The sequence below is a fragment of the Enhydra lutris genome, unplaced genomic scaffold, assembly GCF_002288905.1.
Source record: "Enhydra lutris kenyoni isolate GAN:26980312 unplaced genomic scaffold, ASM228890v2 scaffoldscaffold44, whole genome shotgun sequence".
NCBI classification, from domain to species: Eukaryota; Metazoa; Chordata; class Mammalia; order Carnivora; family Mustelidae; genus Enhydra; species Enhydra lutris.
The window spans coordinates 15,332,746-15,346,259 of record NW_019154128.1 but is presented as its reverse complement, the minus strand read 5'-3'; the positions used below and the strand labels follow the sequence as shown (position 1 = coordinate 15,346,259).

The window sequence follows — 13,514 nt, the reverse complement described above, 5'->3', positions numbered from 1 at the left end:
AATTACCATTATTAACCACATTTGATTTTTTTAAAATGAAACCTACTGCTTCATGAAAAATAAATGTATTTAACTTTAACAGCCTTTTGTTCTTATCTGCACTAATTCCTGTAACCAGTCTAGTGATCCTTAAAGATTTCAAAGAGTAAGTTGAAAGTCACATGCAGTATGTTACTTTAATGTGCCTGACTGGGTACAACGGGCAACTCGGTCACAGCTTTGGGGTGTCTCAAACCGGAAATTATAAACACAAGCAAGGAATGTTACGATTCTGCAAAGTGTTTGCTACTGTAAGTTCAGGGACTATGCTTTGAAATGAAAGCAGAAAGTACACGTCCTATTGAATAGGTGGATCTAGATAGGTCGGTTATAAAGCGTCTATCATTTTTGTTTCTCTTCAGAAGGAAAGGAAAGGTTAGCGGTACATTAAAGAATAGTATCAAATATACAAATTCTCTTCAGACAGAGGCCCTTCTCTCAGAAACAGGGCACAGGAAATATACAGGTAATAAACAGTTTTACATCAGAAGGTGAGAGATTTGGTACAAGTTAACTCCAGGCCGGCTAAACAGTGCAGTGACAGGGCACTGTAAGGACGTGTTACAAGCACTGAAAACTCGATGGCATTTAAACTCACGAGTCCTCTCGGTGAGATAATTTGGCAGGTATTTACAGTTCAGAACAACAAAACGTCAAACTGTAAGGCATGAAATATTTCTCGGCAGACCACGCTCTGACACATTCCTTCTGTCCAGTCAGGTACACAGGTGGCTGGACATACTCTGGCACTTTTGTTTTTCTTGTGACTTAGTACTGCTTTTCGCAATGGTACTCATTTGCAACGCAATTTGGTCACCAGGTATGCTATGCTGAGGAAGAGCCACACAATCAGTAAATTGGGGCTCAGGGCTAACAAAGGGATGGAACAAAGGAGGCTGGGGTCTAGTCTTAAGTCTCGGATGGGCACCAGGCCGCTCAAGTTCTTCTGGGTGACTACCTCCCGTGTTCCAATGCTGTGAAAAGGAAAAAGTTTGGGAGAAAGGAAAAGAAAAAGGCAAAGGAAATAAAGGGGGGGGGGAGGACACATGCAATGGATTGTATCAAAAGTATGGAAAAAAGAGGAAAACCAAACAGTAAGAGTTAAAACAAACAAAAAAAAAATGGGATGGAGCCACAAGAGAAAGAAAAGATGATGTGCAGAAAAGGGTGTGGAAGGGGTACCAAAACAAAACCAGCACAGTCACAAGAAGAAAGGAGAGAAAGAGAAGTGAAAATAAGAAAAAATACTGTTGTCTACCGAAAACAAACACATGTAGGTTGACTAAATGGTTTTCCATGTTCGCGCTCTCTCGGCTGGCCAAGCACAACTCCATGCTGCCCTGCCATGCTCTCACATGCTGCCAAGACATGGGTTTCAAGAAGCAAAAGCTGAACATGAAGAACCATTGGGAGGGGTGGTTTGACCTTCTCACAGATGCCTGAGCGGGGGTGGGGGGTGGGGGAGTGGGGAGGTGTGAACGACTTTGCCAAAGCTGCCTCTTGATGAACCATTCAAACAACGACCATTTACCTCAAGTACCAGTCTGAGCCCTCCCCAGGCTCGCCCTGGCGGTTAGGCTGAGCAGTGGCTGAGCATGAGCGGCCCGTGTCCCCGAAAGTTCAAGTCACTGTTCTACAGGCTGATCCCCAACCACAGAAGCCAACCAAGCTCACATCAGAAATCTGAGCGTTTCCCCCTTTTGGTGCCCCAGAAAAATATACACTGAGGTGCAATATATGTATACATATATACATATATATAAAATATATACTCTGGAGCCATAGCCTCTACGAACGTCCACCAAAGTGGTGACACTGCCACAGACGCAGCAGGGATGCCAGGACGCCGCATGTGACCTCTGAGGGTCCACCCAGAGAGGAGTGGCTTGAGGTCCTTGCTCAAGCAGACTTCTCCTGTGCTTTCCCAGAGGAGCTCGGAAGCCCTGGAATGGCCCTGCCGTGATGTGCCGTTCAGACTGGGGACACTTTCCCAGCCAGGGCAGTCTCAGGGGGCAGAGGTGGTGTCACTGTGGCTACTTAGGAAGACCCACTCTGTGAGCGTTTCAGTCCCTGGGTCGGGGACAGAGAGGCAGCACGAGCGGTGAGCTGGCATTGGCTGTGATGGCTTGCAGGAGCCGGGTGTATGCATCCTTCCCCAGCTCCATGTTCTGTGACATCACACCGGTAGCTGGAAATAAGCCCCAGTGGGAGTATTTACGCGAACACTATAGATCAGGGCTGTTTTTGGCTGTGGTGGAGGCGGGGAGCTGGTTGTTAAGCACTTCCTGGCACAGCCCTGGCCACTGCTCATCCTGGGCCTCCGGGAGAAACAAGGCCAGAGTGTCAGCTTTGCCCCTACCCCACCCCCTCCCCCCCTGCACCCTTGCCTGCATGCTCTACTCTTCCATCTGGTAAGACGCAAGCGAGAAAGCAAGAGAACCAAAATGCATTCTTCCGCTCAAGGCATGGCCCAGTATTTTCTGCTGCCGCCTTAGGGCTCCCGGCTGAGCCACAGGTCCTGGCCACGCTACAGCCAGAAATCCTGGCTAGTGACCCAGCCACCTCAGGCTTGCTGTCTATAGACAAATGCATGTCTCCCCCCCACAGGGAAGAGTTCGGAAAATCACCTTAAAACAACCACATGCGTGACAGCCTGAACTGCAACGCGGTCAGGCTCAAAGGCGGCAGCGAGCACAGAGCCCCGGCTGCTGGAACTACTGGGTTCCGGGAGCAGGTGCAGGGGGCCGTGATCGAGCTTGGTTCTTGTGTCGTAATATCCGACATGATTAGTTAAATAAGATTACATGTTTATTGCAGAAATTTTAGAAAAATCAGAAAAACAAACAGGACACTTTAAAAAGACTTCCATTAAATGGAGATGGAGGGGGGAGGTTTAGAGAGGCCGAGGGAGGCCCAGGGAGGAAGGTCGTGCCCTAGGCAAGACTGTGGGGTCCTCACCTGTGACCCAGGAAAGCAACACTGACTTTACAGACTTGGAAGCGCACCGATGAGTGACAGGCACGACAGTACCCGGAGGGTGGACAAGCAGGCACTTGGGACAGGGGGTGAGAGTGTGATGATTTGTATTAGAAACCCTACAAAGGCCAGGAGCATACACAGGGACACCCCACCCCCTGTCTGAGGTGCAGAAAACCACCTTCAGCTTAGACAGTCAACGGCAGCAAACTGAATCACTACGGTGTGCTCAAAATCATAAGGTCTCTACTTATTAACCTGAAAAAATGCTCCCAAGAAAGCTAAGTGAAAAAAGTAGGCTCAAACAACAGGCATAACTGCACACAGAGCTGCGTCTGTTCACGCACGGGTGTGCTGTGTGAGTGATTCAGGGCCTGGCAATCTGGCATGTGTGTTAACTGCACTCACGCCCATGTGCTTGTATGTACGTATCTACGGCTGAAAGAGGAGGCATCAACACGAGCACGGCTGCTTGTCAACAGAAGGAAGATGGAGGATTCTGAGGTGGGGGTATGAGAAAAAATGGTATAGGGGCTTATTCATATTTTAAAATTTTGCTATAAGGAGTATCAGTTTCTTAGGTGAGCAAGTGTGGAGTGTGTTGAAAGCCACAGCAGCTAATCTGTGCATGTGTGGGTACTGCCCACACAGCCCTGAGACAGGCCACAGGCCGGTAGATGCCGCTGCCCCGGTGTCTTTCTAAGGAGCCCTGTTCTCCCAGGTCTCCTGAGACCTCTGTGCTCGGATGCAGGCAGAATGAATTGTTTGTCTCAATCGCATTAGTTCCAGAAGCCAGGACGGGACAACTGTCTACACATGGACTGTACACCTGACTCAGGGCCTGGTCTGAGTGTACCTTATCCTAATCTTCGCTCCAACAACCACAGGTATCTCCGCCTCCTTCTACTTTTCGTGTTTCTTCTCTAACGGAGGCCTGCGTCTCACCAAGGTGGCCCCTCGTAGCACCTCGCAGCTCACAGGGTACAGACGTGCATGCCTGGAAGCCCAGGCCCTGCCTCCCTCATGGCATCAGGGACACTGAGCCTGAAGGACAGGCTGTGAGGACAGGTTGACTAAGGATGCCTGGGCAGGTGTCTAGAGAGTCTCCATTGCCTCCCTGAGGCCCAGCCCAGGGAGGGTGGAGAACTCTCCATCCGTGCGTGAATCAAAGCCCCAGGGTCACAGATAGGGGTTTGGATGAATGTGGAAAAGACAGAACAGGGACAACATACTTCCATTCCTACAAAATGCTATTATCAAGAGGCAGGAGCTCAGGCATCACTTTTGTGGGTCATTGTGAGAAGGTCAAACGGCAGAAACATACAGAAAGGATAAGAGAATCAAACGCTTTAAAGAATTTGGTGAGAGGACAAATGATACAGAACATTCAGTAGGAGTGACCGTCGGAAACGAGACTTTGACAGCATTGGTGGCTACATTGAAGGAGACGGGAAAACCAGGTTTCTTATCCTTTCTTTTGGTATGTGAGGTAAGCTGCTCCCCAGCAACGCTTGAAACAAGGCATCGGTCAACAGTAGACAGTTTTTAGTCCCGGGTTTCATTCTGCAAACACGCCTGCTGCCTCAGAATCAGAACATCATTAGGGTGAGGTCGCCACGGCACACGGACAGGTGGGGGGCTGCTGCTGTTACTATAAGACACTCATTTGACACTTTGCTAAGAAAAGCAAACTGTGTCGACGGCTAGAGAAGAAGCGGAGCAAACCGGTGCAACCTGCAGATGCGCTTTCTTCGCTCAAGTTTGCGAGGAGCTAATGCGCATGTTGGAAACAGCAGGTGCCTGCTGAGGAAGGCCTGGCCCTCGCTCCCACTGGCAGCAAGGAAGGGGGCTGAGGGCCAGCCTCATGCCCAAGGACTCGCAGGCGGCCACACTGGATTTCCCTGGGCCACGCCCTGACTCCTAAGCTTGCCCTGAGGGCACCTGCTTTCAGAGCAGCCCTGCTCATTAGAGACTGCTGGCTCTCCTGTCCCCCAGACTTAAAAGAGAACACGGTCTCAATTTGAGACCGCCGACAGTTTGACTTGGCAGACGTCAGAGAATTTTCCAAAGTCAAACCACAGCGTGCCGCTGGGAGTCAAGGGGCCCAGGGCCGGGGGCGCCCAGCGGGACCGGCTCATCTGCAGTTTACACGGAGCCCGGGGCAGGCGGGATGGGCGGCCTGGGCAGCGGGACTCACCTGCGCATGCACTCCAGGGCCTGGGTGAACACCTGTGGGGCCATGCCGTGCTCATGCTGCAGGATCAGGCACTGCTCCAGCGTCACTGACATGGCCGTGCGGTCCTTGGCGCTCTTGCAGCTGGTGAACCGGACCCCGTTAAGGCGGCGGCAGACCTGCAACAGGAACGCAGGCTGTGCTTGGAGGGACAGATGCCACAGAATGGAAAGATGCGTTGCACGGGACACGGGCTCTGGACAGTCAGTGGTGGCACGTGGCCAGGCGAACTCCCAGAGCCAGCGTTCCCATCACTTCTGCTCCCTGACTTCACGTCCGGCCAGAACCAGCATCAGAAATGAGGTCACTGCCTGTGGGACCCCCTCTGTCCCCAGTGACTTTGTCCCCCTCCCTCATGTGACTCCCCCCAGAGACTGTTCCTTCCAGGCCTAGCCTCCCCCTTCTTTTTTGGGGCATCACCATCTGTGCGCTGACTGTACCAGCTGCCCTCTTCCAGACCGTGCCCAGGCCATCTCATCACGGTCAGACCTATGCTGCAGGCCCTGGGCAGAGGAGGGCAGCAAAGCCCAGCTATGGAGGTCAGAGCAGCTCCCAGCATGCCCCATCCCTGGCCGAGTCTCCAGGCCTTTCTGGAAGGCGTAGCACAGACCTGCTGTCTCTGCTCTCCTCTGCATCTGCACAGATGGGAATACCTCAGAAGAGCTTCCCCTCAGCCACCTCTTGATGGTCAGGCCCCACAGGCCCTCTACCATCCTCTACCTCACTCAGGGCTGGGCAGGGGTCAGTGCACTCTCCCCTTCACAAGTGGGGAGCTCAGAGTGTGGCGGCCTCCAGGCTGAGGAAAAGCCACGCAGGGCACCTTCTGTCCCCACAGGAAGGACATTTGGGGCATTTTCTTTGTACCACTAGATATAATTCTAGGTACACAGTCTCCAAGAGGAGAAAGCCCTAAAATAAAAGATTTTTAAGTTTACAGCAGCTTCATTTGGCAGTCCAACCAGATAGGAGTTGAAGTGAGGCTACTCATGATCTTCATTTATCCCATTCTGTATAAACATTCATATTTTTTAATAAGGCGATATTAATGAGTTTGGTTCCAGAGCGCTGCCCGGGACTCCCCTGGGGATCGTCACTCGTATGTGGGTATCACATCAAAGAGGTGATGTGCACAGTGTTACACATATGTGCACCAACTGTATACCAAATCACCTTTCTAAAATATGGAAATCTGTGAGTTCCAAAACATCTACCCACAGGGCTTCAGATGAGGGATTATGGACCTGGACCAGGTACCACACCTTGAGAACAATACTGGTATTTTGTGAAAAATCAAAACTAGATGACAGTGAGCTCCAGTAGCCTGTCGCACTCCAAAGAAATATCTGATCCACTGCAGTGCCCTGGAGGTGGTCCCACGCCTGCTTCCCAGGCCAGCAAAGCCAAGAACATGCAGCCACTGCCAGGAATACCACTAGATAGGTAGAGGGCACAGTACAGTCCTAAGCACGATGTCTAGAGAAAGATGAAAGAGAAAAGGCCCAAACAAGTTCAGCCAAGACCATCAGAAGAAGACAGGCTTCTTTTGAGAACAGACAAAAAAATTTTAAAAGGAAAGAAAAAAAAGAAAGACACTAAGCAAACCCCTAAGCTTGGTGATGAGCGATACAATCCAAATGATGGGAGGCTGAATGTGCACCTGCTCACCGAATTCTCCAAGCAGCAGAGTTCATGACCCAGACACATGGCACAAACTAGAACCACAGATAGGTTCAAAGGACATCCACATGTACAGATGGTATATCCAGAACTAACATGAGACTCCAGAAGGCAGGCAGGGGTGACCAGAGGTGCATTCCTGCATGAGGGGGCCATCTGTGTGCCAGGCTCAGGCCTCCAGCCTCCAGGAGGCCAGGAGCCAGCTCTGGAGCTCTGGCCAGTCTCCCCATCCACGAAATGAGGGCCTAGACCTCACCAACGATATCCTAACTGTTTAGCCAGGAACCCATTCTTTATACACAGAAATGAAAAGAAGTAAATCCAGAAAAGGAGGGCAGCTCTGGTCAAACTGGGGTTGGGAGGCCTTGAGAGGTGCAAAGAGGGGGATGTTCAAAGACAGGGTTCCATGAAGACAGGCCCTCAAATACAGGGTCTCCGGAACAGCAGCCAAGCACCATGACCAGCTAGCTCACTGCTGCAGTGGAAGAGACATGAGGTGGAGAGGAACACCTTCTTGATGAGGAGAACAGGAAAGCTCTAGAATGAGTAGCCCAGGAAAGCCATGAGGGGGGGAGTGGGAAGACAGCCCTCCTAACGGCTTCTTAGGCTCTGTGAACTGGGGGGAACCAGGCGTGAATGGGCTGTGTGGTATGTCCGCCTCCTCCAGGGGCAGAGCGGACATCCATCCCTCCCCTGTGCTCAGGCCGGGCCAGGAGCTGGAATGCCATCTGGGGATCACTCGTGCTCCTGAGCCTATGTGTGCGAGTCCCCACACTGGACAGGTCACGGTGCTGCCATGGAGACTGGTTAAGGTCACCCCTCGACAGAGGTGAATGAATGGCTAGCTCTGGAACTCCACAAGAACATTTATGAGAAAATACTGGAAGTACTTGGGAAAAGAGGAGATTTGAGCTACAATGTAAAAAAAAAAAAAAAAAAAATACTGTGTAAAGAGACTGCAAGGGTCCCCATGGTCTATCTCTGAAGCTATTAAAAGATGCAGGGGTGCCTGGGTGGCTCAGTAGGTTAAAGCCTCTGCCTTCGGCTCAGGTCATGATCCCAGAGTCCTGGGATCGAGCTCCGTATCGGGCTCTCTGCTCAGCAGGGAGCCTGCTTCCTCCTCTCTCTCTGCCTGCCTCTCTGCCTCCTTGTGATCTCTGTCTGTCAAATAAATAAGTTAAAAAAAAAAAAAAAGATGCAGAAGGCAGTGCGTTGTAGCTGGTATCGATTGCCCAGGCTTCTAGAGGTGACAACTGTCATCAGCCTGCTTATTAAATGCCCCAGGGGATAGGGTCTGTGTCTAGCTCACTGGAATTCAGGCAGCCCTAAAGTAATGAACTCATAGGCACCTTTCAGTATCCTCCAGAGTTCTCGACATATTCCGTGACTTTCTTCTGTGTCCACAGGGAGAAATTTGCTCTCTCCACTACTGGCTGAGATTCCGATTTATTATCATAATTACGATTATTGGCAGCAAGTACCACAATCCCATTCTTTTCCTCAGTATAACGAGGGTACTACCTCAGCGGCTTGCCAGAGAATGTCGACGTTCTTATTCTTCCTGGCATGTACGTTCTGGCCCAGAAAACGCAGCAGCTCTGGCAGGCATGTCTGGCTCCGAGATCGAGGTAGGCCTGCAAGACAGGAGGAGTCTGTAAGAGCTGGCGGGGTACCCAGGCCCGCAGCCCACAGAGGTCGCTGTGGCACAGGCACCTGACCAAGCTGGAAGCTTTGGTGACTTATGCAAGAAGAGGGTGTGCTTAGGGACCGGTCCTGGCTACCCACACGGGAAACACTTAAATCACTTTCGTGGCCACTTCAGTCCCACCTGCCAAGGGCAAACTCATCTTCTTTCAGCTCTCCCAAGGGGTCGAAGCACATATAGACGGTCACAAGGGCGGGAGGAAGTTAGGAAGACCCATCTGGTCTTCAGAGCCTCCGCAGGCAGGAGGATGCTTAGGGCGATGGGTCTTGACTACAGAATGGGCTTGGCCACCCCTAGGGGTGGCAGTAGGGCCTCCTCCCGTGGACCTGAAGTGACCCATTCTCTCGGAGAGCCTCCCTCTGCCACCGCGACAGTCTCCAGCCCTTCAGGGACCCCATGAACTAGAAGATCAGTCTGATCACTTAACCTAAGAAACCTGGGATTTTCAAACCCCAGGATCATCAGAAAGAAAGAGAAAAATCTCCAGGTCATGTTTAAGAAAAGAAGCTATGGTGCCCAAATCCCCAAATTAAAACCGAACACAGGGAGTTCTGGGATCCAGCTGCACAGAGAGCTTCCAACACAAGCTCACCGTTGTGTACCCAGGATCTTATGCTAATTACTGCATGCACATGATATGAGTCTGGCACTGTGCTGATCAGGGGACTGGGCCAGAAACAGACGTGGAAAGGGGGGCTCTCCTCACGAGGGGCTCACTCTGTGAAAGAAGCTGTGGGAGCCTGGAGGAGGCCTGCGTGTCTCCTGGAGGAGATATGGCATGTTACTTCCCCAGATCGGCTGCAGCTTCTCCCTTGCTGCCCCTACAGCCCCAGTCAGTGCACACCTGCCCACTGATGAACCGAGCAGACTCTGGGGGTATCATTAGCTGCGCCCCATTTCTTCGGCCTCACAGAGCCCTGATTCTCCTCGGGCTGAAGGTGCAATGGGCTGCTGCTCCCCCGGCTTCCTAGGTTGTGATCCAGTGGTACTGGTCCAACCTGGAGAGGCCCACGCCTGGCCTGCTTTTGTCCTATGGGCCGCACCCTTCTGTGCCCTTTGTCACCAGCCAGATCTCCTGGTGTCTCACATCACTGGAAAGAGGCTGCCCTCCAAGACACTGAGCACAGAACTCCCACTTTCTGACCACATGTCTCACTATGCCCACTCATCTGTCCTCCACATGGCCTCTGTCCCTCCTCCCTGCTCCCCCTCGTGGTGCCCTGGCCAGGGGTCCAGCCCTGCAGAAGACTCTAAACCTCCAGTCTGAGCTTGGGCACTCCACTGTCCCTGACCCCTGCAGCACTTGGAAGGTGGGTGCTGGTGGCAGTCAGCCTGGGCTCCTTCCCTCGGGGACTCGCCCTCCTGCCTCTGTGTCCTCAAATGTCAAATGGTGTGAAACCAGGCCCACCACCCCCCCAAGGCTGCTGTGAGGATCACATTAGATAATCCAGGTCAAGTATGTAGACAGCTTAGCACATGCAAGGATTTGACAAATCTGTCACTTTCAACTATGCTCACTGCTAAAGCATGTGAGGACACCTCAATACCTGGGGAGTTCCCAAGAGCCCGGGTATTGGTGACCTGCAGCTGAAGTGTCAGGGAACCCTTTCACTTATGGCTTTCAACCCTCGCCACCTGGGGAGTTTCTGGAACTCCCTATGCCCACCACTCTGGGGTGGGGCCCAGGCAGAACGGCGCAGGCTCCCCAGAGAGTTCCAGTGTGTGGTCAGCACCGGCACCTCTGCGGTTCCCTGGGCAGACTGAGGCCACCTGCCGGGAGCATCCTCTGTGTCCCCCTCTCCACAGCGCCCCTGGTCTGTAGTCCTCAGCTGCTCCTGCATCTCACAGTTAGGGTTCCTCTAGCTCCTTCCCCCCGCTGCCCATCCTCCGATCTCACGTCTCTGCTGATTTCTGGGACAGACTGGCCCATCGAGGCAGTGTCATTTTGTCGCTTACTTGTGCTGGCTGCAGCCCTCGCCACACTGACTATGCCTCAGAAGTCACCAAGGACTCCTTCCCTCACTCCCGCTAGGCACCCAGGTAACACTACTGCTCTATTGCCTGCAAGGACTCTCTCCCACATGTCTGCTGAGCCCTTTCTTCTCAAGCCACCTCCACACAGTGCTCTTCCCCAAAGACCCTGTCCTCAGCCCCATCCCCTCGCACACAGTGATCTCAGCCATAAGACAGCCCCATGTCACCTGTGCCGCTGACCACGGTAGCGACACATGTGCCCCACCCAGCCTCACCTGTGGCCCATATCACAAGGCCATTGGTGCCTGGGCTGCTCTCCTCACCCTCCAGCCCTGCCCCCCTGCCCATCAGCAGGCTGCCCGCTCATGTGGCCGTGACCAGCACAGGCCCTGTGTCCCTCCACCATCTGCCTACAGCTCTCTCGTCCCCAGCACTGTCTCATGCAACTGCGAGGCCGCATGCTCCCAGAGCAACTCCCCCTCATGCCTATCCTGTCTACCCATACTCCCAGGTCAAACTCGAAGGGAGAAGAAGGCGCTGTGCACAGCAGCCTGCACCCCTCCTCCAAGCTAAACAGCATACTCTTGCTGATTCCAGATGAATCCCTGAAGGCTTTCCCCACACGGCTTCCCTGCTAGAACTAAACTAACATCAACTCCCCAGCCCGGCCCAAGGTGCCCTGCAACACAGCGTCTCCTAATAGGGACACCTCTGTCAACTGTCTAAGTCCCGAGCCTCAGAGCCAGGCCAACCCTTCCATGCAACCAATACTGACACCTGTGTCGTGGCACTGTCGTGGTGAGTCAGGGCAGAAATGTGCACAGAACATGGCAGGGCACCAGGCACATCAGTGACCGGGGAATGCGAATGTAGCCTTTTCCCATCTTCCCCCTCAGGAATCCCCCTTGAAGGACACTGGTGTTACCGAGGGACCGAGTCTGCCTCCTTTGCTCATGGCTAGGGCAGTGCCAGCACAGAGAGGTGGAGCCCATTCCTAACCAGGCAGGGTCTAGTTTCACTCTTCACTGGGTCCCATGGTGCTTTACCTGGGGCAGGTGCTCAGTAAGTATGAAATCAGGAGAGACTTCCCCATGTACAGATAGTATGGTGAGCCCAACACCCCTGCCTGAGTCCCGGGGCTCAGAGAAGGCTGTTAGCAGAGTGATGGCTGCTGTCACTCTCTCCTGCCTCTGGGGACACCCACACAGCATTAAGTGTCTGCCCAGCATCTCACTTGACATGCCAAAGAAGTAGGTGCATGGGGAGCTCACCCCAGCGTGCAGCCGGGTGGGGCCTTGCCTCTCTGATCCCACCTGTCCCACAACAGGAGCACAACATAGGCCACAGTCATTAGTGAACACCAGTGTCTGGGACAGCTTGTGGGAAAGCCCCGCCATATCCAGGTGGCAAGACAACCAACCAGAGAAGAATCAGCAAGGGCGACAGCCTGAGGGAACCGTCTCTGGTTGGGGCCTCAAACCAGGCAGAGTCCAAGCAGGTGAATAGGCTGCTGGGGGGCGGGGGGGAGGGGGGGGGGCAGGAAGGGCAGGGAAGCAAAGCTGTAATCATGCATGTGGGGGGAGCATCTGGATGGGTGAGCAGACAGCCTGAGTGGCAGGAAAGGCTCTGACACCCAAAGTGACAAAAGACAGATGACAGGTGAAAAAGAAACCTACCGAGAGTAGAGAAATACTTACAATCCTCAGGCAAAACTTCCTTAAACTGCTCAAAGTAGGAGTTTAACCGCACCAAACTTTCCACATTGATAACTTCTTGTAAAGACGTATCTCCAAACCTTTGGAGGTCAGATGGGGACACCATAAGTTAATGGTCTTCCTTCCCACATGGGCTTAACTGCACTGAAGCTAATGGTGTTGAGTCTCTCGAGTGTCAGCACCCAGCTAAACTCTAAGTCACATCCCTCCTCCCAAGCATCAGGCCATTGCTACCTGGTAGGTGACTTGTTCAAATCCATTTCATTAGTGGGAACCATGCACATTTGTTAGGGTTGTGCCTCAAAGCTGACTGAAACTCCACCGTCCCAGGCCCTCGTGTGGCATGCGTAGAAAGCCCTCTCACGGCTGCTCACAGAGAGGCCCTGTGTCCTCCCATTCTGGAGCTGCTTACGAGAGGGGACAGCAATGGGGCTTTGGCTGGGGGTGAGGACCCAGTCTTGTACTCAAAGCGGAAGTCACTGTGTCAGCTGAACAACCACACGTGACTAGCTGATCCTCCCGGGCCATGTGTGAGGCCCTAGCATGCTTCTTGCCACACAGGCTCACCCTGTGCGCACCTCCAGGTAGCCAGGATAGGCCGGAGGTGGGCATGCAAGGTGGTCATTAGGCCTGGATGCCTAGTCCAGCTCCACTACTGCCCCACTGAGCAACCTCCAAGCACATTAGCCTCTTTGTGGTTCCACATCATCCTTCAGCAGGCAAGACTCCCTCCTGCAGGTCCATTACAGCCCCATCCACCCCGATACCTGCAATGGCTTTTCCCCTAGGCACCTGCTCCCTCAGGGCCTGTCCTGGGACACAGTGAGCTGGTTTAGGTATGAGCTGAGGGGACAATACCCCAAAAGCAGATGAATGAGCAAAGACCCGGCACTTGCCAAGTCTTCCCCGTAGCCTACTGTCTGTCTTACCCTCCTCCACCTGCCCCTCTGCTTACTGCAACGTGGTCTTGCCTCCGCCCTTTCCAGAAACTGCTCCTGCAGTCACCAGGAACAGCAGCTGCCGGACGCAGGGAGCATCAGTGCCCTCGCTGGGACAATCCCTGCCAGCGTCCTGATGCTGTCCACTCTCCATGATGTGGGCTCCTCCAGCTCTGCTCTTGCCTTAGTGGTCTCTGCTTCCTGGGCTGGAGGCACCAGCCTAAGCCAGCCTCCATCTGTCCCTGAACATGACTCTT

At 53.1% G+C, this 13,514-nt stretch overlaps 1 protein-coding gene across 3 annotated transcripts in view; it reads right to left on the bottom strand.

Moving 5' to 3' along the window:
- The window catches only part of LOC111155844 (inositol polyphosphate-4-phosphatase type I A), a 127,864-nt gene that overhangs the window by 4,079 nt on the left and 110,271 nt on the right, over window positions 1-13,514 (bottom strand). For 2 of the 3 annotated variants that reach the window (XM_022516267.1, XM_022516269.1), the window contains exons 22-24: window positions 12,302-12,399; window positions 8,447-8,559; window positions 5,213-5,367 (exon numbers count right to left, since the gene is read on the bottom strand). In XM_022516267.1, coding sequence (XP_022371975.1) covers window positions 5,213-5,367; window positions 8,447-8,559; window positions 12,302-12,399 — 366 coding nt within the window. Of the gene's footprint in view, window positions 1-104; window positions 1,014-5,212; window positions 5,368-8,446; window positions 8,560-12,301; window positions 12,400-13,514 lie in introns of those variants that run through there. The other variant, XM_022516268.1, reaches the window with a different exon arrangement.